A 26,098-nucleotide genomic window follows, 5' to 3' on the forward strand; every position below is an offset into this window, starting at 1 on the left:
TCCGGTGGGATGTTCGGATAAGCTGACTGTTTAGAGGTAGCGGTTGCTGCCTGCACCACCAGACTTTCTGGGGTAGGGTGTGTCGAAAAGTAGCTGGGGTCACTACTTGGACAGTATTTCACCGCCAGGTTCTTATTTACTGCTACACTTGCCGTCGGTGCTTCCCAAGCGGCACTTACTCTCTTCTGAAGAACAAAATAAAAGGTCAGTCCCTTTGAGGACCCTTGTCCAGGATATTTGTAAGGTCATGCTTTTCCAATGAAAGGGCAGGTCTGTTCCATACCAGGTAATCCACTACCTTGGTCATCCACTGCTTGAAAGGCATCTGCATGCTCATCCGACTCCGGCTCTACAAATACCAATTCCGGTGAAATGTCCACTCCACTGGATGTCTGTAAATCATGTAAATCTTTCAATCTTGATTCCTCCGATATGAAACTATCAGGGACATTTGGTGTGCCATACTGCAAACCAAAGGGCACATCATTATCCAACAACTCATTTTCCTCAGGTCAGATTTAAGGAAATCCTTTCTTGGTAAAGGAGTAAAGGTGTTCTGTATCTCAGGTAAAGGAGAAGGCTTTGAACGTTTTGAGCCAGATGCCAGTGGAGCCGTTGAGGTCTTCGATGAAGACATTTTTCGATGCTTATGGCACCAGAGCCTTCAATGGCATAGGTAGTGCAGATGGCACCACTGGCCACTACTCGTATTTCAACTTATGGCTTGAAGGATCCCTCGATTTCTAATCATGTCGAGGCATCAGCGGCTCTCGATGGGAATCTGGCCTTCGTTCCGGGCTCCAAGGCGTGCAAGATTTGGCTCGAGCAGTTTCCATACCAGCTGGGGTGGAGGTCTTTAGTGGGACAGGATATCGTCAATTCAGGGAAGAAGTCAGTGAAGGATGAAGTAGGTGATTTATGATGCCTCTTCGACCTATACGAGTGGCGGGAGCCACTCCATAGCCTGGACCTTTTTTCATCGAGAGGCGCCTCTCGCTTTGTCAGAAGGCTTTTTCGACAGGATAGTTGACGGGGATTTTTTCGGGAATATACCTACCGCTAATTTCCCCTTATACTCCTTCAGAGCTTTTCAGTTCATCAATTGACACTTTGAACAGGCCACGGTCTTGTGCTCCACACCGAGACACCACAAGCATACTCTATGCTGATACCACAGTGACATCTTGGCATGGCAGTCTTGACACTTTAAATCCAGTCTTCGGGGGTAGTCACTGTCGAGAACGAAGACATTTTCGGATATTATGAGGAAATTTCTGAAGCGCGCCGCAGGTCTCGAACTGTAAGCTTACTCAGAAAAACAGAAATGAAGCTGACGGGCGCTACGCATGCTATATATGCCTTAAATGACATCCTCGAGAGGGGCCCTCGAGAGACATCAACTCTACTGCATCGCCGCACAGCGTCTCAGCCTTTTTTTTTCTTCCCCAAAGCAGCTGAAGCTGGATATAGGAGATTGCAAAAATGAGGAATACATGGGAGGACACAATCCATTCAAAGTGGCAGTTAGGAATTACTAGTCTTTACAGCACATTTCCTTCACTTTCTATGGACCCCCAAACATTTAGCTTTTTTTAAATCGGACCTGCTCATTTTACAATTCAGGGAAGCCTTCAGCTTCACTACACTGGCTTTTGTTCATTTTGTAATAGGGAAACTGAAATGCCCTTCAGGCTGTCAGCACTAAAAAACAGTTTTTTCATCGTAAAATGCATCTTACAATAAAGAACAGTGGGGTACACGTTTTGCCCTAGACTAACAATCAGGGGAATTTTGGTTATTCTAGGTGTGCTAAAGGGACAAGATGGTGGCAGCAGTTACTATTTGCGATTTTTGGGTGGATTTTGTTTTAGCCTTACCATCTTTGGCTACAAACTGGCTAGTGGTGAAACGTGGCCTTGCCATGGGTTTATCCGCTTGTCCTTTGGCCATCCTGTGTTTTATCCTTCCTGGCCTGTGAGGCCAGGAAAATCCTTATTTGGACTTCCAGTGCCGGGAAGGCAGAGGCTTTTGGCATTGGCAGTCTACTGGAGGGCTATGCGAGTTTGCTGCCAGGATATGGGTGGCGACTGTCTGGTCCCAATCCATAAACTGGGGACAGTGTGTGAGTGGTATGCATGAGTTTTGCTACCAGTGGTCCTGATTGGACCACTGCTGGCGTGTGTGTGGGCCAGATATGTCATTGGCTAGTGGGATTTTCAGCTCTTACCTGGCTTTTAGGATAAGAGGACACCTGCCCCCACTCTAGGGAGATTGTGGATGAAACCGAAGGCGTCAAGACTCCTCCATCTGCAAGACCTGCAAGGAGACTGGGGAACCATTTCAAGGAGGCTTGGTGACCAACTTCTGCTGCTGTCCTGGAAGAACCCAGTCTTGTAGGTGATCTTCAAGGGTCGCAGCTCCTTTGCAGGACTGCTGGAGTGAAGGGAACATCTATTCGACTTTAGCTCGAAGTCCTATGAAGAATAGCCTTCAGAAGTGCCACATGACTAACCAGTGGCTGACCAGCAGAGTTTGGGCTACCGTGCTGCAGACGTTGCGGTTCCGAATTGAGGCCTAGAAATTCGGAGGTGATCTTCAGCTTGTGCCATAAGACTTAACTTTGCGAAAATGTCATGGTCATAGCATCAACTGGACCCGAGATAGGAGGTGTAGTCGGACCGCGGCAAATGAATCCACTTGTGTCGCCGTCTGAAACTGCTTACCTGCGTCCAGTCCTGTCCTTAGAGGGGCCTTGTATTTTTGAACTGGAAGACCAGGCACCAGCATTACACACTCGTCGTGACCGTCTACTTTTGTGGTGGGGCCTCCTGGAAATACACGCCTAAGGTCAGATGAGAGCGCATGCCCCACCACCTTATCGTCCGACAGAACCACTCGTCAAGTGCAATCCTGTCCTGGAAGCTTCCGGGCACCTGAATCCAACAGGCATCTAGGAACTCCTGCAGTGGGCACATCTGTAACCTGCCGAGTCGGTTAATGTAAATGCATGACGACATCGTGACGAGCAACGACTTGATGGCCCTCACCACGACGATAATCAGACAGCAGCCGTTGCACCCTGCCCAGGATGGCCGCTACCCTCTCTTCCGACGGAGACGTCGGGCATGACACTATGTTGAGCTGGGATCCCAAGAACCGCGCGTCCTATGGAGTCGAGCAGAACTTTGCATAATTCACTGAGAAGCACAGATCCGTCAGTAGGCGGACGGTCCTCGCCGTGTGGTAGACTGCGATGCTCAGTGATGAGCCAGTCATCCACGTACGGGTAGACGTGGATCCCTTGTAGTTGTAGATGGGCAGCTACCGGCGCCAGGCACTTGGTGAAGACTAGGTGCTGACTTCAGTCCGAAGGGAAGGGTCTTGAATTGGTAATGCTTCCCCTGAACGACGTAGTGCAGAAACTAGCGGTGTCCAATGGGGATGTGGAAGTATGCATCCTCCAGATTCAACAACAACAACAAAAAAAAGTCTCCCTCCTCCAGTTGTCCAAGCACGTGTTGATAAGTGACGATTCGGGACTTTATGCATCTGTTTAGTCGTCGCAAATCGAGAATGGTCCATCTTCCCCCGGTCTTCTATTGCACGAGGAAGTACCTTGAATAAACGACAGAGCCCCGGACTTGCTTTAGAACTAACTCCATCGCCCCTTTCTTTAGCATGGCCCAAACTTCCAGCAGCTGCTGAGGGGCGTGGTTTCCCTGCAGGGCCACTGGTGGTATGCAGGGACACTTCCATTGGAAGTCTAGAGTGTCCATGGGCGAGAGCACCCAACGGTCGGTGGAAATGGTCTTCCACAAGCTGATGAAGTTCGCCAGCCAGCCTCCCACCGGGGTGCACGGGTTTGTTTCTTTTTTCCTGCTTAGAGTGAGACTCTTTTTTCCACTCTTAGGCATTTTTGTTGTGTGTTCTAGGCCATTTTTGTGTTTAATGTCTATGGGGTTTTCCTCACCTCCACAGGAACGATCTTTATTCACATGTGTTACACAGTACCCTCCGTGCAGTGACACAGGGGTGTCGTAGCGACCCCCAAACAGACTCCATACCCTGGGACTGACTACTGTCTCCCAGGGCTTATAAAGTCCAAATTGACTTTACTAGTCAATTTTTATGAACTAAACCAGTACAACCCATCTTACTATGGAGGTACTGGAATGGGTTAATAGTTTTTCCCTTATTTTCATTTTAGAGAGGGTACCGTACAGTCCCTCTCAAATGTTTCTGGCTGGTGGCAGTGGTTACTACCATAAATATTCGACCGCGAATATTTCCCTATGGGATTTTCCGATTGTTCGAGGCTACCACTTTTTCTGACAGCCTCTAACATGCCGCTGGTTTATTTTTATATTAACTTTACTCTGGTAGGTTTTGTCAGAAATTTTATATAAATTCTTTCTCGTGTCTTTCTCTAAACCCCCAACCCAGGTCAGAGATCCTTTGTTTGTCCTTTTGGCCGGCATCTGCCAAGAAGCCCTCCTTTCGGCGCCACTGAGTCTGGGATGGGTCCATTGTGTGGGAGGGGGAGTAGGACCCCTGGACAGGGTTGCCTCAGCAACCCATGTCGCACTCTATCCTGATAGGCTGGAGGGTCTCCCGCCAAAGATGACCACTCCACTAGGCTGTATGAATGGGGCTCTTTTGCATAAAAGCAGGGTCCTGAGGACTGGAAGAGCAAGATGTCGCCACTGGCACTAAGAAGCCGAAGAGGAGAGAAGCCAAAGACCCCAGCAACGACAACCCACGGTGAAGCCCTGCTGCAGCAACTCACCACTTTTCTCCACACGACGAGAGAAGATCTTCATCTGCAAGAGCCTTCTTCCCTTGAGCTGGTGGAGCCAACCAGTTTGCCAATCGCCTTCCTGGACCTGCATTGGTCGAATCGCCAGTACCCTGTACTCAGGAGGCCAGATAGCCAGGCACCAGTGCACCTGGACCGCGATTTAAAGGAGCATACCTTTTATTCGTCGGGCAGCACCACGGCTGGTTTCATCCCTGGGTAGTGCAGTAACTCGAACCTTCCTCCACGACGAGAGCCTCTCTTCCTCTGCTGTATCTCCCGAACAAAACAGGAACAACCGCCACTGCAGGAGCCACTTCTTCATTTAAAAGGTACATTGTTCCGCCAGGCTGCCCGTTCTTTGCGGTAGCTCTAAAGGCGTTTTAAATCCTTGACCTACCTGTTGGGTTGGGCACCCCGCTCTCTTAACATTGTCTTTCACCTTCTGCATCCACCTTTTCGAAATCGTTAACCAAAGACTTGACTGCAGCTACAAAAACATTTTGTTCCTGGGCCCTTGCCCAGGCCTACTCTGGCACAGGCCTACTGACTCTGGCTACATTTGTTAGAACTGCCTTCTTTAGATTGCCTCTCAACTAGAACTGTGTTGGTGCACCTACTTCTTATAACTACTCTTTTCTTCCCCTTTTTAAAACTTGTGATGTGCCATTTTGCTCAGTTTTCATTGAAGTATTTTCTATACTGATGCACTGTCTTGCTTAAACTGCTTCACAAACTTATGGGAAGTGTTGCTAGGGTGTGTAAGAAGATATTTCTGTATAACTTTCCCTCCCTTGTGAGAAATTGCTAGAGTATCCCTTGCATGTTTTCACTGTGCCGTTTTGCTCAGTTTTCACTCTGGTTCACTTGGTTTACAATTGAACTAGGGAGTGTGTATATTTTTCTTTGACTTATTTTAACTTGCTTGCTGACAGTGATAAATGTGTTTTACTAGAAGTGTATAAAATAAATATCTATTTTAATACAAAGCCTTGGTCAGCGTTTCCTTGTGCCATAGTATTGTAGGCCTATTGTGTAAACCCTGAATACTGCTCATCACTCTCTTGAGATAAGTGACTGCTCAGCCACAGCTACCAACTAAATCTTTCTGGTACAGACTGATACTAAAGGGGATTTATTGCTCTCACCTGTAGTCCTAATCTTCTGTAGTGCTCCCTAAGGAAACTGCACAGGATTCTGCCTAACTGACTCATCCAGAGCCTTCCCGAAAAAGATGGTTTCTGTCAAAGGGCATGTCCAAAACCCTCGTCTGGACCTCTTTCGAAAGTTGGTGGCCTTGAGCCAGCCACAGCGGCAAAGGCAGTAGCCCATCTGGCGGAAAACCGCGTCCGCGATGTCCATGGCCACCGTGATGGCGTGGTCTGACACCACCCCGCCCTCTTGTAGAATCTCCAACGCCTCTGACCTTTTATCGTTGGGGAGGAAGTCCAGCAGAGGTGCAAGCTTGAAACACAGCTCCCGGTCTTAGCGCGCTACAATAGCGAGGGCATTGTCTGCCCATGATGATCGTTGTTGCAGAGTATATCACTCGCCTTACCATCGCATCCAATTTCTTCCCCTCTTTGTCAAGAGGGGTGGACGCTGCAGAAGACTACTACTTCTTGCCCGCTGCAGAAGTCCGGCGATGGTTGGGCCCGCAAGCGCTTATGTACTGTACTTCTCTAGGTGGTCCGTGGTCGCTGGAGCTGTAGAAGGATTCTTCATGAGTGCCAGCCCTTCCTCCCGAATGTCACCCAACAGCAGGACTGAAAGGATGGCGTTTCCCTTTGCTTCGAGGCGCTGGTGTGAGAAACCCTCATTCTCCTTCAGTGTTAGCTGGAAGAACTCTGATGCTCTGGAGATCATCGCATGCAACGTTCCTATCTAGTCCGACGGAGAGGATCTGGGCGGAGGGAGGTTCCCCAAACCGCAGTCATTCGTGCACGTTGTCGCTGTGTTCGACTCAGTCTCACCAAAGGGGGCGGCGGAGAAGGTGGTGACAGGTGGCAAGGTGGCAGCGGGTCCCTCTTCCTCCTCTTATTGGTCAGTGGGGCAGATGGCACCGGTGATGCTGGGAGGGGACAGCTTTGCCTTCGAAAGGGCGCTGTGTGGGTCTGCCTCCCCGGTCTTCGAAAGGGACATTACCACCACCTCGATGGAAGGCGCCACCTTACTCTGGTGCAGTTGGGCCTTCACGGTCAGGCCAGGCTCCTTGTCCTGCTTGGCCTTAGTCGTTGCCACGGACATCTTGTCCTGCTTGGTCTTTTCCTTGGGGGCCGGGTCGGAGTCTCGGTCCCCTTTGGCCATCTCCTTGGTGGTCTCCGGAACCACATTTAGCTTGCCCGGGTGATCAGACTTTTGGATTAAGATGCAAGCGTTGACTGGAGACCGATGCAGCTGGGGAATGTTAAGACGGATTTCTGAACTCTGACATGGTTCAGAAGGCTAGCCTAGTTTTCTTGGAACAGGGTAACTTTCTGGACAAGCCAGACCAATCAAGGTAGCTTGCCGGCGGTCAAGACTAGGTCTCAGGAGGTGTGAGGGTGACTGAAAGACCTCAATGAGCACACAGAGTAAAGGACACTTACAAATCACTCCGTCAGGTGTAGATATATTAAAAATACAAATACATTTATTTCAAGGCCTTTGAGTTTCAACACAAATCAAATCACAGTTATACTATTAAGCCAGTTCAATATTGGTTGAATAACCAAGTTTTCACTGATGTTTTAAATAATGGGTAGGAGGTTTCATTTTTTATATTGGTGGGTAAGGTGTTCCAGTGTTTAGGAGCTATGACTTTGAAGCTGCTACCCTCTTTTATGTCGTGGGATTTCGAGGTGTGACTTATTGTTGGATGTGAGAAGTCTGGTCTGAGATTTCTTCATGACTGAGTTGATCAGGTATTTGGGAGCTTTGTTGGATATACATTTATGCGTGATGCTAAGCGTTTTGAATAGAAGCCTGGCTTGAATGGGGAACCAGTGGTTGTCTCTCCTGATATTGGAGATATGTTCAGATTTTTTTATGCCTAGGGCAGCTCTATTTTGCATAAATTGAAGTTTGGCTACATTGGTTTTGGAGGTGCCTAGGAAGCGGATGTTACAATAGTAGAGCTTGGAAAGTATAGAAGCCCTTGCTAATGTAAGGCAATTATCAGGTGAAAGGAATTTACGACTAAGGGAGATGAGTTTAGAAGTATAGGAGGTGGAAGAGGCTAGGGTGAATACTTGTTTTGACATCGTTAGGTAGCGTCTAAGTAGACAGTGTTTTAACTTGTTTAAGTACTGAGATCGTGGTGCCGTCAATGATGAATGATTTATAATCCGGCTGAAGAGTCAATTTTGGAGGATGAACCTAGTAGGAGTAGCTCTGTTCTATCATAATTGAGGCAAAGGCAGTTGTTGGCCATACAATTTTGGATGAGTGAGTAGATTTGGTTGATGAGCGGTGTCTCTTGCTTGTGGTTGCCTGTTAGTGGGATGAGGATCTGGGTGTTATCTGCAAAGTTGGTGTAGATGACACATGGCATCCAGGGCTGCAAAGAGCAGCTTGGTGTAGGCATTGTACAATGTGGGGGAAAGGCGGGAACCTTGCGTGGCACCTACAGGAACTGGTATGGGGTCGGCTGATTCTTTGCCGATGGACACTCTAGATGTCCTGTCTTCTAGGAAGGATTTGATCCAGTCAGTGGCATCCTTAGACAGATTGAAGTTAATGGCTAGTGTGTCGCAGAGTTTGCCATGGTCAACCAAATCGAATGCCGCCGAGAGATCCGGTAGCATTACCCGTTTCTCTGGTGGCATCTATTTGGATCTTCAGATCAAGTAGTGCTGTGTCCGTGCTGTGGTTGGGGCGGAAGCCTGACTGTCGGTCCCCCAGTAGTTGGAGATGCTCTAGGTAGTTTTGTATTTGGGAGTAAGCTATTTATCAATTATTGGTCTTTGCAATTGAAGGCTTTAAGTTTGGCTATGGTGTCTAATACTTCTTTGTGTGAAACCGGTGTGAAGTGAAATGAGGTGCCGGTAGTGGTGTTAGATGGGTTCGCTGTGATGGTGGGTGGAGTTTTTTCTGCTAAGTGTTTGTTTGCTATCAATTTTCTTTTGTAGAAGTAGGATTTTAGATGATAGGGCGTCTTGTATTGTGGTGCACCAGTCTTTACTAGCATTAGAGGGTGCTATGACTGGGCAAGGATTTTCTAACTCTAAGGATGGAGAACAGTTCTTTGCTGTCCGAGGAGGCATTGGTGATGCGAAGGTTAAAGGCATTGGTTTTTTGGGTGATTATCACCGATTTATATTTTTTATTGGCTTCATTAAAGGCTTTGGCTGATTCTGGGTTGTTATTTTTCCTGTGGAGGTATTCAAGCAATCTTTTAGTGCGCCTCAGGGACACTAGTTCCTCGTTAAACCAGAAACAGGATCGCTGGTCTGGCCTTTGGGTTTTGATAGTGATGCGAGCAAGTAGGTCAATTGTATGGGTATGGCTTTGTTGGTAGCTTTCTGATAGGTAAGCAGGATTGTTGGTGTCTGGTGTCGTACTGGCTAGTGCTGCATTCAGGGCGTGGGAGAGGTTATCTGCTGAGAGCTTTTTAATATTTCTGGTTTCAAAAAGGTATCAGGTTTTTTGGGGATAGTGTGGTCTATGATGTTATTATTTAGTGTAAAATTGATGACGAAATGGTCTGACCACTCTACAGGGAAGAAAGTCAATAGCGACTTTGAGTCGAGCGTGAGGAGCCAGTCCAGGGTTCTTCCTTTCGAATGGGTGGGTTCATTTATCAGCTGTGCGAAATTCATATCTTACATAACTGTGGAAGGCTGAGGCGTTAAGATCTAGGGGATCACTGAAGCCTAGGTTGATGTCTCCAAGGATGATGTATTTAGTGTTAGGATTGATGAAGGGAGTTAATAGTAGAGGGATGTCCAAGTTGGGGTGAGTTTTTATTCAGTGATCTGTACACTACCAGGAAATTGGAGGTTTTAGGGTTAGATGTACATTTTACTAGTAGTAGTTCGTAGCCCTGTATTTGTTCCATTGGGCATGCTCCGATTTGCAAGGTGGTTCTAGCTATTATGGCGACTCTGCCTCCTTGGTTGTTGGTTCTGTCTGTCGTAAGGATGCGGAATCCTGGAGGGATAGCAAGAGCTAGGAGAGGGCCTGCAGCAGGGTGTAGCCATGTTTGTGACTACCAGGATATCAAGTTGTTTGTCCACAAGGAGGTTGTGGATTTCTATGGCATGAGCTCCAAGGGATCTCACGTTAATAAGTGCACCTTTGAGGGTAGAACCGGGTGCACAAGGCTGTGTAGTACCAGGTGTACTACCTGAGTTGGGGGTGTGAATAATGGTTTTGGCATTAATTCAGTGTTTGATGGGTTTCTTGAAATGGTCTTTGTGTTGCCAGTTATTCATGATGGTGTCGAATTTGGTAGGTGTGTTTGTGGTGGCTATGGTGGCTAGGTGGGTAGTTTTGGTTCTAGCCATAAGTCTGTTGAGCCTGTCAATACCCAAGGTGGGTGTGGTCTTGTTTGTCTCGCTCGGTCAGGGGTGTTTGGTAGAATTGTAGCTGAGGCTCGCGATAGTTAGGAGTGCTTTATTCGTGGCGTTGGAGGAATTATTATTTGTGGGTGCATTATGTATGGGGAATGGAAGAAGTGAGGGAAGGAATGGAGTGGGGTGGGGTGGGGTGGGGTAGGGCAGGGCAGGGGATTGGTGGTGTCGCAGACATCCCAATCTGGCTAATCCTTCATCTACCTTGATGAAGTATCCTCTTGTGCATGGTGTGGAGTGGGGTATTATACAGAAAGGGATCATGGTGGTCAGGAGTACCAACATTATATGGATGAGATAGGCTGTATTAAATTCCGTTATTGCAAGATTCAGTCACAATTAAAAAATATATGCAGCAATCAAATATCGGGTGAACACATGGGCTAGATGCAGCTATCAAATATCAGGTGAACACATAGATGCAGCAATCCTTAAGTAGATCCATACCTGAAGCTAAATGCAGTAGACCGACAAAGTAGTGTTGTGTGGTTCGCAGGGCTGCATTGTGCAGTACATTAGGTTGTTGTTATGGTGAGGTAAGGCTGTAGGTGGCACATAGGGTACAGAGTTAGTAGGTGAAGGTGAAGATGGGTGTCGCTGGAGGTCTTACTAAATCAGGCAACTTACTTGGCGTAGGTCTTGCTATACTAGCTTGTCCATTGGAGTCGGTGGTGGGGGGGCGGGATGGAGTGCGCAGGGTGCAGACTAGTAGGTCGCACAGCCCCCACGTGGAAATCTGCGGACAGCCGCAGACGGGCCCTTATTAGTGGCCCTTAGGGAGTCGGTCCGGCTTCCGCCTGACGGTCACGTTGGGTGACAGAAGTACAGCAGGGCGCATAGGCCTGAAGAATCTTCTGGAATCCTCCAAGAAGAAACAACGAATTCTACCCTTGAGGGGCGCTGAAGAATTCGAAAAACCTGTCCCCGTTAATCGGAAGGATGATCAATAGAGCACAAGGCTCGATTGACCAAAAAATAAGAGTAAAACTCTTCCAAGAAAGCGAAAAACGCAGTAACAGCTTGAGCGAAGCACGAGGAGTCCCAACAGTCGAACATGCGGTAAAAATCTGAAGCTGGCTGCATGAGGAGGGGCTTAGGTAGAAGGCAGTCATTGGCTGGTGTCAGTATGACCAAGAGCTCATTCATTGGCTGTTGGGAGAAAGACAGTCCAGAAATTAAAACTGATTTTTTTCTTTTACTGAGGATTCCCAGCCTGGCGGGGAATATTCATGAGCATGTGAATCCATGCAGACCCCGTGCTGGAGAAGTTATTTTTCACAGTGTTATTTCGTCTTAAGTAAAGAAGTCACTGTCATTTAGCGCAATGCCCATGCAAACTTTGTTAGCACTCATCCTTATGGCAGGTTGCTCTGTATAACTCTGCCCGGTTATTGTACTCAAACCTTGTCTTCATAACACCACATTGTCTCCAAACATGTGCATCCTAGTGCTTTGTTGAATAATCATATCTAGCTGTGCATCTAAATCGTGTGCTTTTGTATGAAATCGAATTTAGGTGTGCATCCACCGCCATTTTGTACTGCTTTTAGTGTTTTTGGCTAAAATCGAATTTGTCAATGTATAGCTGGGCATTTCCAACATGCTCTAAGATCTGTCTGCTTGGCCACCTGGCGTGATTCCGTTGCATAGTGATTGACAATCTGCCCTGGTAGCCTCTGGTCCCTCCACCCCCTTCTCTCCCACCCATGGCTCTCAGTCTCCCCTAACTTTTCGAACTGCTTCTCTAGCTCATATCCTCCCTCTCACTGGGTCTGGAAGGAAGAAACTAAAAAAAACATTCCTGAGTTCCAACCCTGGTCTGCCCATCGCAGACCCCTACATCAATGGCTCATCTAGACAAGACTATCACTGAGATTCTCTTGGTCGTTCCTTCTTCTAACCTATGACCCCCACCATATGGTCTCTTGTCCTCTCCCCCTTCTCTTCCCATTACTGGCAGCACCAGATGGAAGTGCTCTTGGCGCACATCTTCCAAATGCACCATTGTCTATCATAATGGCACTATCATGGCCCAGGGCTCTTCCTTATCTCTTCAACTTCCCCCTCCCCATCCCCCCTCCTCAACCCCCCCCCCACTTTCCCATCACCTCCAGTGGTGCTCCCCCCCAATACTCCCTCACAAATCTTTAAAAAGGGGGCAACCAGATTCACTAGCCCCCCCTCTCAATTCTCGCTCTGCCATCAAACAATCCTCTGACATCTCTCACATCCATTCAGACCTTCACGTCCTTGCTCTCATGGAGACGTGGTTCAAGACCAGCTCAGTTACTGCTTTTGACACATCTCCCTGAAGGCTGCAAGTTCTCGTCTAATCCCAAGCCCTCACGGGCTGGTGGAGGAGCGGCTCAGATCTTCCCCGAGTGGGTTCCTGCCTCCATCATCCTCACTAAATCTGGGCCGTGTCTCCATATGCCCTGTGGCCCGTGTGTAGCCTCCATTTCCCAATCCACCTCCCTTCCTCTTCCCCTCCCTCCGCCTACATCAGAGATTGGTCCAGATGGGCCAGCACTGTATGTGGCCTTCAGCTTCACGTGGGACGCCATTACGAGCACAACGTTCCCAGGTGAGCTGAAGTGGTCCCCTGACCCTTCTGGGCCGGTTTCTGAATCTAGGCCGTCTCTCTATGTGCCCTTTGGCCCGCGTGCAGCCTCCATTTCCCAACCCGCCTCCCTTCCTCTTCCCCTTCCCCTTCCTCCGCCCGCCTCCCGATCCTCCCTGCATCTGTGATTGGTCCACATTCTGGTCTTAATTGGACCCCACACCCCAGGCAGCACTCTGCCCGGCAGCCCACGCAGCTAAGGGCCCCAAGGCAAAGAGCAACTCCTACATCAGCGGCTCCAACATGTGTCTGCAGGTGTGCGCAGTGGAAGCAAAGGAAGCCAGCAGCCAACGGATCCCATCATAACCAAGTGTGGCATGGTTGGGGTGTAGAGCAATTACTCTACTCCAGAAAGCCCTCGCTGTTAGGGAGAATTCTCAATGGTTGATTCCCTTACCTACTGAGTCCCTCAGCAGCTTTTGCTGGATTTCTAGGATTTATTTTTTTCACCTGATAAGAGTGTGAGCCTTTTTTCCCACTCTTACCATGTGTTTTGCTATGTGTGTTTCTAGTTTTTATGTGATCTTGGTCACTGGAGCCTCACCTACTCCCGGGCACCATATTTTTCTTGTGTTACACAGCACCTTCAATGCAGTGACACAGGGTTGTCTTTTAGACTTCTCACCGACTGAATTTTTTCGGGGGCCGACTACAGTCCCCCAGAACAGGGTAAGGTTGCATTAAATTTACCTTAGTCACTTTAAACCAGAGACCCAGTACACCCCAATCTTCCATGGAGCATTGGAAGGGGTTAATTCTTATCCCTTTTTGTCTGTGCCTCCTGGGGCATTGTTGTGCTCCCTTTACATTAAGACTTGGCTGGTGGCAGTGGTATCGACCCTAACTTTCCTACCGCGATTATCTTATATAAACGTGGCAATGTTTTAGGCTACTATATTAGCCTCGAACATAAACCCACTTGACCAAATACATTTTATTTTGGCTCCGGCCGGGTTTATTCGCCATTTTTTTGTTAAAGTCGCTCTTGTGTTTTACTCTGCGAGCCAAACCAGGTTTGGTCCCTTTGTTCATCGCTTTTTCATGGGCTTCCACACAGAAGCCCTCCTTTAGGCGCCTGAGAGTCTGGGTAGGCAGGATGTGAGGAAGGGGGTTTTAGGACCCCTGCCATGGGTGTCTTTGGTAACCCAAGTCACACTCCTGTCTGATTCGCTAAGGGGACTGGCCTTGACAGGCCAGCCACCCTGCTATGTGATTGACAGCCAGGCTGTATGAATGGGGGAAAACTGCATAAAAAGCAGGTCTCTGGGACTGGAAGAGCAGAGTCGCCACTAGAACGAAAGAAACAACGGGGAACTGGAAGAAGAGGACCCCTACAACAACTGAACTGCCCGGTGAAGCTCTGCTGCAGTTCTGAATCTCCACAATCCGACGACAGAGAAGATCCTCCTGGAAACTTCTTCCCTTGAGCTGGTGGGACCAACCAGTTCACCCAAACTGCAAGCCAGGAACCCCCCCTCTGGTCGAATTCGCTGTACAGAGCTACAGTGGGCCGGATAGCCAGGAAGGTCGGACCCTGCTCGGGTTTGAAGGAGCGCACCTTTTATTCGTTGCTTAGCTCTACTGCTGGTTTCTTCCCTGGGTAGTGCAGGACCCTACTGTCTTCCTACTTCTGATCAGTCCAACGGTCGCTTCAGGAACCGTGAGCCTGCGGGAACTACCAGGAAAGTCTGCCTCAGCTACAGCCCCCTCTCCGTTTTAAGGTACTGTGCAAATCCGGTTGTTCGTTTCGTTCATCTGCGGTGAAAGTGTTTGAAATCTTTCTCCAATCCGAGGGCTTGTCCTCTTTGAACTAACTTTTACCAACCAACCTCGGCCGGAAACCATGCCACAAACTTTACCGTGAACTACCCTGAACTGTAATATCTTGAGTAAAAGACTTTTGAACCATTGACTTTGGACCTAATCCTTTTCCATCTGATTTTCTCATTGTAGTCTCTCTTGTTCGCTTGCCGCGAGTACTTACCTTTTGGTGTGGGTCCATTTCTGTTAACTTTTGTCTTTCCCTCCCTTTTAAATTGCTGGAGTGCCATTTTGCTCCCACTTCATTTTGTGAGCTTAACTTGTCTGGAATTTAAGGGAAGTGGTGTATTAAGAGTGATTTTTAGATTGCTTATAATAGTGTAATGTTATACAACTGAAAAGTGAAATAAATGTAAATTCTTTTACTTGAAAACCTTCAGTCAGTGTTTGCCTGAATCATAGTAATTGTTGTTCTCTGTGTAACTATTTGATACTGCTCACTTGCTCTTGAGATAAGTCTGGCTGCTCCGCTACCACTTAAACTGTGTAGTATAGGCTTGTACCAAAGGTGAAATTGTACTGTCCTGCATTTTTTCAGCTTGTCAAACTGCCCAGAAAAGTCAATATATTCTGACATTTCGTTCATGCAGGATTCAAATCTTTCTCTATTCCAGGCAGAGGAACAGTAATTTTTTTGGAAGGGGGAAAGCTGGGTTAGAAGGAACATGGTCCTTCTGTAGGGCAGGTGACAAGGGAGGGGCGGCTGGGGTATAACCTAAAGGCCTGTGAATGATTTTCCCGGAGATTGGGGTGAGTTTTCACTAGGGAAGCAAGTTTCGGCATTTCTTCCAATGCCTACGAAGCATGAGTTAACATTTTAGGGATGGCGCCCTGCGAGACAGAACCCTCGGGGCCTTGTGCAGACCACGATTTCAGGGGAGCAGCATGCGTTGAACCCGTAAGGTCAGTAGGCCCCACCAAAACCTTTGACGGGCCTATGGGCACCAATAGCTTGCTTGACTAACCCAAAGGAGACCGAGGGGTTGTGCATTTGGCCTTTGAAATAGAACGTGTGCCTGTGTCGCCATGGTGTGATTTCCCCATCGCACTGCTGATGGCATGCTAGAGGGACTGGGAACAGGCAGACTCCTCAGTAACATCTTCGGTCTCTGGAACTGAACCCTGTGTGCTTGAGGAATCCGTGTCTGAGGCGCCGACAGGAGCGCGACACTCAACCTACATGGCATAGGCTTCCCACCGCTTGGTGCACCTGTTCTTAGGTATCTTGGCCCTAAAGAGTCCACAGGCCTTGCAATGCCATTCGTCGTGAGCACGAGGGAGACGGTTACACTCCTTGTGAGCGTCTTTCCACGCAAATGTGCGGCTGTATGAAGGGTAAGACTTAAAAAGAATTTGCTACTTAATAGCGTGGAAAAGCAGACAGATGTGAAAAGGAATGGGGAGGGAGAAAAGCCCTTTTCATAAGAAGTGCCTAGAGAAAACGGGTCCCTATTTTAAGGCCCAAGCAAGGTCGACAGCCGTCGAGTCGCTGGTGGCAAGAAATGTTTGCAGAGGACAAAACAGGGAGAGCCATCGAAGAGGTTTGTCGAAAAAGTAAGTAGTCAAGTCTATGGGTGCGTCAAAGACGCAGGAAACAGGATTTATATCTCGAAACACAAGCTCTGCATAAAGCGACTGACCAGAAAGGTGGAAAAAACACAATCCGGGGGGACCTTGACGCACTGAAGGATCTTATGTGCACTACACATCACGTTCGGGATAGTGTTACAGTCACACCCATGTCAACGTCCCTTTTTGAACTTCGAAAGAAATATGCAACACTGCAATTACCACAAGATGTCAAAGCATGCGATTCTAAGAAGATTTACAAGCATCAGAAGGAAATCTGATGAGGAATCTGCAAGAGAAAAGCAATCCATTGAATAGTCTCTCATGGCAGAGTTTTACAGACAAGGGGGAGGCGATGGAAGTGGTGGGGCAGGGGAGTTGAGGAAGACTGGGCAATTGGTTTAGGGTCTGTGCCAACAAACGCCAATGGGACATGTGGCAGCAGACAGAACCAGGGCACCTGGCAATGAATGGAACATCTCCTTGATGCAGTCTAACAGTACTGCATTGTAGGGGAGACTTGAATAGAAAACTTTGCAAGTAGAGCCTACTCCTATGATGAAGCCTTCATACCATGGAATGGTAAAGTTCTTGCCGTTAGGGTATGGTTAAAAGTAACTACATGCCTGTTTAAGTACATGTTGGGCTCTGGCACGTAAAAGCATAGAACAGTGTTGGGAAAAGGTGCTTCCTGATAGGGACTGACAAATCGGCTGAGAAATAAATAGGCCCGTTTGAAAGAGGGGCCGTGCTGCCCAGGATTTGAGTTAGTCTAGTTAATGGGAAGGTGCCCAGTTATCTCCCAGGGTCACATGTAGAAACTAGGTGGAATCAAGGTTTTGCAAGCTAGGTGTCCAGACAGCTTCAGTTTGCGCTTGATCTTCCTTTGCTCAGTCCTTCTGTGATATACCAAACCATACACATGGAAGCAGGTGTAGTGCTGTGAACAGGGTAGACACAAGGTAGCAGTGGTGAATAGGTTGCAAGCAGGAGCCTGGTCCAAATACAGGACCCCCTCCTCACCTAGGAAAGGTAGGGGGGGGGCTAAGAGACTTAGATTGAATAAGGACTGCGAGAGACCATCAGGTTCTGACCCACTTTAGAGCCTGTCTATCCAAAGCAGCATTTAGAGTCTCAGTAAATAAGTGTCAGAGAGGGGGTGTAGTAACTCGTGAGTACACGTGCTAACATCCTCTCTGCATGCCAGAGAAGTCAACAGAAAACGAAGGAAGAGTAATGCAATATGCACAACTGTCCGCTCACAAAGTTAGATCGCACATTCACTTCTTGACATTTCACGCACATGCCTACACCTTAAAGGCTCAAACTGGTTGCATATTTTTCCCTCTGTCCAAATTTGTTTGCGCTTGATTTTAATTTGTGGTTTATTAAATTAGTTCTATGGCGCAGCATTCTGTTGCACTCCAGTCCATTTGTTACCACTGAAACCCTGGCTATTTGAAAACCCAGTCTCAGTGTGTACAGGACACTACAACCACTGAAACAGGATTAGCAGTACATGACAACCAATTTAATTATCTGCTTGATGTGTAGATTAAAATATCAAAAAACGAAAAAGGAAAATCTATGGATTCAAAATCCTGAGCCGAAGTACTTCCATCATCCCCTTTGAATTGAATACACCCACTTCATTTTTGACTCATTAATTTAAAATACAATAAAATGATGATCATTTGTATGTGAATACCTTGTCCATGTCATTAATTTGACATAATCCATCATCCCCTATGACAGAGCTCCTGCAAAACGCTACAGATGCAAACACCAAAAGACATTTTCAAAAGATCAGAACGCAGGAACACATACCTTGAACAGTTGTTTCAACACTATCTGCAGATGAAGCAACCGCCGCCACTGCTGGAGGATGAGTTTCCTTAGTCATCTTCTCTGGCTCTTTCACAGCCACCTCTTCCTTTACTGGAGGAATACAAACAGGCACAGCAACTATCTGCTGAACAGATTTCACCTCCTCTGGTTCGGAGATGGGGCTGATGTCAGATTCAGCCTGCTCCTCTGTGTTTTCAGCATCCAGTGCCCCTGTCAGGCCGTTGGTCAGTTTTAATTCCTCAGGCTGGGCAATAGGAGAGTCCATGACAGGTTCTGGCGATGATGGGGCTGGCGCCTCCCGCGATGATGGGGCTGGCGCCTCCCGCGATGATGGGGCTGGCGCCTCCCGCGATGATGGGGCTGGCGCCTCCCGCGATGATGGGGCTGGCGCCTCCCGCGATGATGGGGCTGGCGCCTCCCGCGATGATGGGGCTGGCGCCTCCCGCGATGATGGGGCTGGCGCCTCCCGCGATGATGGGGCTGGCGCCTCCCGCGATGATGGGGCTGGCGCCTCCCGCGATGATGGGGCTGGCGCCTCCCGCGATGATGGGGCTGGCGCCTCCCGCGATGATGGGGCTGGCGCCTCCCGCGATGATGGGGCTGGCGCCTCCCGCGATGATGGGGCTGGCGCCTCCCGCGATGATGGGGCTGGCGCCTCCCGCGATGATGGGGCTGGCACCTCCCGCGATGATGGGGCTGGCGCCTCCCGCGATGATGGGGCTGGCGGCTCCCGCGATGAAGGGGCTGGCGGCTCCCGCGATGAAGGGGCTGGCGGCTCCCGCGATGAAGGGGCTGGCGGCTCCCGCGATGAAGGGGCTGGCGGCTCCCGCGATGAAGGGGCTGGCGGCTCCCGCGATGAAGGGGCTGGCGGCTCCCGCGATGAAGGGGCTGGCGGCTCCCGCGATGAAGGGGCTGGCGGCTCCCGCGATGAAGGGGCTTGGGACGGCGGCTCTGGTTCCTTTGGAGATAGGGGCTCGGCTATGGGTTCAGGAAGAGCAGAGAGCTGGACACTGGGCTCAGATAGAGCAGAGGGCTTATGCTGGGCAATGGGGAGCTGGGCAAGAGGCTTTGACTGGGCAGGGTGCTGTAAAGCAGGTTGGGCAGATGGCTGGGCAAAAGTCTTGGGTTGTGTAGGGTGCTGTAAAGCAGGTTGGGCAGATGGCTGGGCAAAAGTCTTGGGTTGTGTAGGGTGCTGTAAAGCAGGTTGGGCAGATGGCTGGGCAAATGTCTTGGGCTGTGCAGGGTGCTGTAAAGCAGGTTTGGCAGCCGGATTAACAGGAGGTTTGGGCTGCAACTCTGATTCAGGCTTTACAGGAAGGTGAATTGCAGGTTGGGAGGTTTGCACCAGATCAGCAGGTGGCTTGATAACAGGCTGAGCAAGAGGCTTGAGATGGATAGGTAGCTCCGGCTTTACAGAAGGCTGGGTAGGAGGAAGAGGTTGGGCAGGGAGAACAGGGAGCACCTCGGGTATGCCGTTTGATTCTACTACGGCCTGGGAGGGGGTGGGTTCTGCGAGGGCAGAGGCCAGGGACTCTACCACAGGCTCATCTATAAAAGGCCTCTCTGGCTTTTCTGCCTGTCTTCCCAAGGGTGCCGGCTGAACAGTAGGCTCTAACAAAGGACTGTCTCTTTCCTCCTCTGCCAGAATCTCCACAACCTCTGTGAGTGGACTTTCGTCTAGGATGTCGGTTTCAGGGACAGAAGACTGGGTTTGAGACACTGAAGTAAGTGCTGGCAAATGTTGAATAAAATCAGCTCCTGTTAAGATTAGTCCAGTGGTTCCATCAAATTCTGCCTCGGTTGCTGGAGGAAGAGGAGGGGAAGGTGAGAGACTTCCCAACTTTACAATCTCTGGCGATTGCTTTCTCGCAAAATATGTAGGTTTTGGACGGTCATCTAAAAAAAGAAAAAAGTTAATCGATATAACGCCTTTAATACACCCTCAAAGATATGCTGTTGGCTTTCTTTCAGCACAGTCAACTAATGGAAGAGCCTACTTGGTTTTGGCTATGGATCATGCAAAGAAAATTAACATTTATGTACCTGGAATCTACTGTCATATTTAACATCAAACAGTGTGGCTGCATCAGGCACCTGCTAAGAAATGTCACAATAGTTTTCTCTATTCCTTTCAATCAGTCACAATGGCGTCCATCTGCCCAAATAACTCCATCCAGCTTTTGGTCTACGTGTATAAGGATTTCACTTTAGCAGCAACCACACAGAAAATGACTAAAGCTAAGATAGGTCTGCAAGAGCAGTTCCTAGCTTTGACAGTGTATATTCCTGCAACACCCTGTCCGTGGTTTGATCCACCAGGAGCAGTTAACCTATGCAGCACTTCAGTCTCCTCCTTGACCAGAGGCTGAATGGGTTACACAAGAATGCCTAACCATGCCAACATGATGTCATAAACGGCAGCATGCCAAAGTTAATTAGAGAGCAGTGCACATCTCTACAGTACTGCAGCGATAGTTCTTGAAAATTGTACTAACCTGGTCTCACGACGACTGTTACATGGGTACTCTCGCCATTGGCCTGCACTTCACCAGTGATGGACTGTAGGGGAGGGGGAGAGGAAGAGCAGCAGGTTATTCACACCGGAGGCCTTTCATCAGAACTGCACTCTGCCCCCTACCCCACCCCCCCTTTTGTGTACTCTCCCCTTTAGCTGCCCTCCTCCCACCACACTGGAGCCACAAAACTGCTGGAAGACGGCATGGTCCATTACATCATAAACACCTATGACCTCAAGTGATGCTGCCTACACTCCCAGATGACCCTGAGGCAGATACCACACATTAACACCTGGGCAATAAGAAGTCACTTGACCTCTTCTCCAACCCCCTGCCCTCAAGAACCACATTGGCTATGTAGTTTTATGAATCTGGTTAAACTAAGTCATTTCAAACGACTCAGCAAGTGGACCAATAGCAAAGCCTTAATCTACATACAAAAACACCAATCTATGAAGCTCCTACTTTAAGATGATCGCGAACACACAAGAGTTTGAGGATGGGAATCTAAATGGTTAAAAAAAAAACAAGTTTAAGAAGTTGCTACTTTAAATATTGACTCAGCTGCTCGATACCTCCTCTGGATATAAGCAGGAACTCCTCAAGAGGTACTTCACTGCTGCACATCACATTACTCATTCAAAAGTAATTCTATGAGCTATCCATTAGCAGCACTGTTAAGGAGATTTTTCAGAAGATCAAGCAAGTAGTGGAAAAACAGGGTGCCTCGTTAGTCTGAACGCTACATTGGTAGTGTGACAAAGCAAGCAGTCTTGACTCTTAGAAGGGGATTGGCTTGTGTGAAAGTACAATAAAAGCCTATAGGCAATACACAGCAAACATACTATTTATATAATAGAGCATTCGGTTAAGGGCAGTGTCAATATAGACATTGTGGATATGAACAAGCAGTGAGTTTAACAGTTTTCCCTGCTACATTTGAAACATAGCAACAGGTGTTTTAATAAGCACTTTATACATTGTAGGTAACAAGGAGGGCTGAAAAGGTGTCAACCTTAACAGCAATCAACAGGTAAACGGAATAAAAAGTAATGTATCAAAGAAGGACCCAGATCACTCAACCCAGCAAAAGCAGTAACAATTTGATACAGGCTAGCTAAGTAATGGGAGTGGACTGCAGTGATTCATTCCAAAAATATAATCAAGGGTACTGTTTGGAAACACCCAATTTTCTTGAAAGCTCAGGGGCCAGACGGGTTATACTAACAGTTGGTCACGTTTGCCCACATTTCTATATGTTCCTCCAGGCATTTGTAGGGTGGCAATCTGCCCAGAATCCCCTCCCGCAACCCTCAGCGCTTCCCGACTTCCTGGTGCCTTTACGCCCGCCTCCCGACCCACCCACCGTGCCCCGATTGGTCAGGAGTCTGTGTGGCCAAGCCATTACTGACCCTCCCGGCGGCAGCTCTCTGCCCGTGCAGCCCCATCGGCTAAGGACCCCAAGGCAAAGGACGGCTCCAGATCTTATCTGCAGTTATCCGCAGGAAGCCAGCACCCACCAAAAAGTAAGTGTGGTATGGGTGGGGACTGAAGCAATTACTTCATTCCAGACCACCCTACCACTTAAACCTACAAGCCCTATTGTCATTTCTTGCACCTAGACTGTACTCCCAACAACATTGAGCATGCATGATTAGTTTAAGTGAGGTGATTCTCGCATCCATATTGTCTGCACAAACCTCCCAAACTCAGAAAGTGTGCGTAAACCACATTGTGCCATGGTTGAATTTAGTAGTGTCCCTAATTCAGAGTGTACCCAATAGCATAACTGATCTAGTTCAATTTAGAAAATGTTTCTAATAACCTCACTGTATCAAAGTTGAATTTAGAAACGTGCCTAATACTGTAACTGTGGTCTAATTCAATTGAGTGTGTCTAATAACCTCATTGAGCCAAAGTTGAATTTAGAAGTAAGCCAGTAACGTAACTGGTCTAGTTCAATTTAGAAAGTGTGCCTAATATCCTCACTGTATCAACATTGAATTTAGAGAGTGTGCCTAATAGCATAACACTGGTCCAATTCGATTTAGAATGTATAAATAAAGTGTAAATAATATCTTGTGGTATAGTTAACCTTTAAAGTATGAATATCTTCCTGTGCTACTGCCGAATTACAATGGGTACCTAACTGCGGTATAGGTAAACTCAGACAGTGTGAATAATATCTTGCTGTGGTTTACGTTGAACCTAGAAACTATCCCTAACTGTAGTACAGGTAAACCTAGAAAGTGTGATCAATTAACATCTGGTGGTATAGTTGAACTTGGAATGTGTGAAAAAAATCCTCCTATGTTCAAACTTAACCTGCCGAAAGAGAACTGCTCGCGCCCGCCTGCTTTTCCTCTCGCCCTACTTCCCATTCCCCCTCCCCAAATCATCCCGCCCTCCACCACATCCTCAGCCCACTCCCTATCCAACTCCCAAGACAGAAAAACCAACCCATCCCAAACCAGCCCACCCTCCCCCTCATCCCCAACCCATCCCCTTTCCAAACACCAAGCCAGAGGAGCCCAATGGCGAGCCGACCACCCTAAGACCCCTGTTCCTCCCATCCCCTCCACCCACCCGCTCACTATCATCATGCCTGCACCCCAGGCCCCTACAACTATCGGCCCGCCCAGCCTCCCAGGCACACCCATCCCCGCCCTTCCCCTCATCAACTCCCAACATCCCCCTCCGACCCCAATCCTTCCCCTCCATAAAAACTGCATGTCTCACCCTGGCAAGAACAGTAGCCAAGTCCCTTTCACCCTCCGAACCCCCTACCCTCTCTCACACACCAACCGCAACAAAAGCCCTGAAGAGAAAACGTACCCAGTCTCCCTCAATCGCTCAGTACTCCTCACCACTCCTGTGATGAACGACCACCTCAATCTCCCAATGTCGATCACCACCCTCCCCTCTGCCTGAAACCCTTCTCCCTTGAATTCTCGCCTACCACAACTCAATCTCCCAACCCCCCCTACACCTCACCTTCAAGTCCCCCGACCCAAAGCCAACCAACCCCACACACCTGTCCAACAGCTCCCCCCACCCATCACTTCAACCGCCCGCCTACTCTTCCCATTGACCACCCCCCACCTCTACCTCACCTCATTTTCCACTCTCCCCTCACCCGCCTCCACCCACTGCCCCAACCGCCTCCGACCCACTGCCCCTCCCATCCTCCACCACCACTGCAACCCCCACATCATCCTCCTTTACCGAAGTAAGATGCATCCTTTTCAATGCCCGATCTGTAGCAAAAAACAGACAGCATCTTTGACCGCCTTCCCTATGACAAACCCGACTAAGTCTTTATCATGGAAACCTGGTTCTCGAACGACTTTGCCCCTGTCTCCAATGAAGCCTCCCCCCCCCCCCCCCAGACTACTCGCTCATCCCAGTAAACCGACCCTCTACAGGAGGAGTAGCAATCTACCTTCAAGTCACACTTCTCCGCCTCAATCTTAGACAGGCAGCCAACCATCCCTTCCTGCAAATCAATCCTCGTAAAACCATCCCTTCGTTCTCCCACAGCTTCCTAATCATCTACAGACCTCCTGGCTACGACAGACCATTCTCAAACAACCTCTGCGCCTCAAAGGCCACCATCCAATTAAACCATCCCAACCTCACCCTTCTAGGAGATTTCAATATCTGGCTTGACATCTCCACCGACCCTATGACCCACTCTCTGGTCAACTGCCTAGACTCTATTAACCTCCATACCCACATAAACGGGCCACCTCACTATAAAGGGCACACCCTTGATGCCATCTTCAGCTCCCACGACCAGATACATCTAACCCCCCCCCCCCCTCATCATCTGGTCCAATCACTTCATTGTCTCTTTCACCATTCGCTCACTAGCCCCACATCTCCCCGTAACCCAACCAGAACCTCCAAATATACGCAAATGCTGGAAGAAACTAAAAATCCTTCCCGACCTAGCTGACGCGCTCCTTCAGTTTCCTCCCCCTACCCGCCCACACCATGAACACTTATCCTCCGAAACCTTTGACTCATGGCTCAATACCTCATTAATCCCGCTCTTCCCCACTTGCAAATCATCCGCTCGCCATGGGTCTTTTCCTAGATGGTTTACACCAGGACTGAAGACCGCAAAACTATATAAATCCCTCTAACGCAAATGGCAGAAAGACAAAACCACCCTGAGCAGATTCACCTTGGCCCGGCACCATCGCCACTACAAAGCTGAAATCCGGAAAGCAAAAAAGCACATTACAACTCCCGAATCATGAACTGTGAAAACCCCAGCAAATAACTCTTCAAAATCATCTCTGAATTCACCAAACCATCATGTACCACCACCACCACCCAATCAAGCCCTTCCCAACCACCCTGCGACTCACTCTCTCTCCACTTAGAACAAATCTCTAAACAAAATGGCCCTCTTGCACCCACCACAAAATCCACCCACCCCACCTGCCAACCCACCCAACTTTCCGACTCTTTCACACCAATATCAACTTAACAATTTCTCAAACTTCTCTCTGCCCACAAACCATCCGGCTCCCCGCTGGACCCCTGCCCAGCCCAGCCTCAACCCTCAACCCTCAAAGAAATATTCGCATCTACCTGTGCAGGAGAACATGCAAGATCATAAACAACTCCCTCTACTCTGGAATTTTTCCCGACGTGTTCAAAAATGCTCATGTCAAGCCTCCTCTTAAAAAAAAACTTCCCTCGACACAGAAAACTACTGCCCCATCACAAACACCAGGCACCTTGCTAAACTCATCGACCGAACCGCTTACTCCCAACTAAGTGCCTTTGTAGAAGCCAACAATCTCATAGACCGCGCTCAATCAGGTTTCAGACCCATACATGGAACCGAAACAACCCTAACCTCAATCCGGGATGACCTTAAAAACACTGCAGACTCTGTGGGATGCGTTGCACTAATCTTTCTTGACCAATCCGCCACCTTTGACACAATCAACCACTCAATCCTCCTCAACCGCCTCCACTCCCTATGAATCTGTGGAAACTCTCTAAAGCGGATAGCATCCTTCAAAAATAGGAACCAAATAACCCAACTCTCCTCCTTCACTTCCGCCGCCCGGAGTTCCACAAGGAGCGTGCCCATCAGCCCTCCTGTTCAACTGCTATATGTCCACCCTCCCACGAATAATCCGCTCACACAATATCCTGTGCTGCAACTACACCGACACCCAACTAATCTCTAAAACTCCTTACCTCAGAGCCCAGCAGCCAACCCGACCTCTCTGCCTGCCACCTTGACAGTGATCACTGGATGACCACAAACCACGTCCTTTTAAACCCCTCCAAAACTGAAATCATGGTGTGTGGCAGCACCAAACTTCTTCCGCACCCTCTACCATGGCCACCT

General features: G+C 48.7%; 1 protein-coding gene across 12 annotated transcripts in view; it reads right to left on the minus strand.

Moving 5' to 3' along the window:
• Window positions 1–26,098, minus strand: part of EIF4G1 (eukaryotic translation initiation factor 4 gamma 1) — a 1,670,216-nt gene that overhangs the window by 596,508 nt on the left and 1,047,610 nt on the right. For all 12 annotated transcript variants that reach the window (XM_069618798.1, XM_069618805.1, XM_069618804.1 and 9 more), the window contains 2 exons: window positions 20,701–20,764; window positions 18,185–20,101 (listed from right to left, as the gene is read on the minus strand). In XM_069618798.1, coding sequence (XP_069474899.1) covers window positions 18,185–20,101; window positions 20,701–20,764 — 1,981 coding nt within the window. The remainder of the gene's footprint in view (window positions 1–18,184; window positions 20,102–20,700; window positions 20,765–26,098) is intronic.

This window comes from Ambystoma mexicanum, chromosome 10 (genome assembly GCF_040938575.1).
Source record: "Ambystoma mexicanum isolate Mex_15411 chromosome 10, UKY_AmexF1_1, whole genome shotgun sequence".
Taxonomy (NCBI): Eukaryota; Metazoa; Chordata; class Amphibia; order Caudata; family Ambystomatidae; genus Ambystoma; species Ambystoma mexicanum.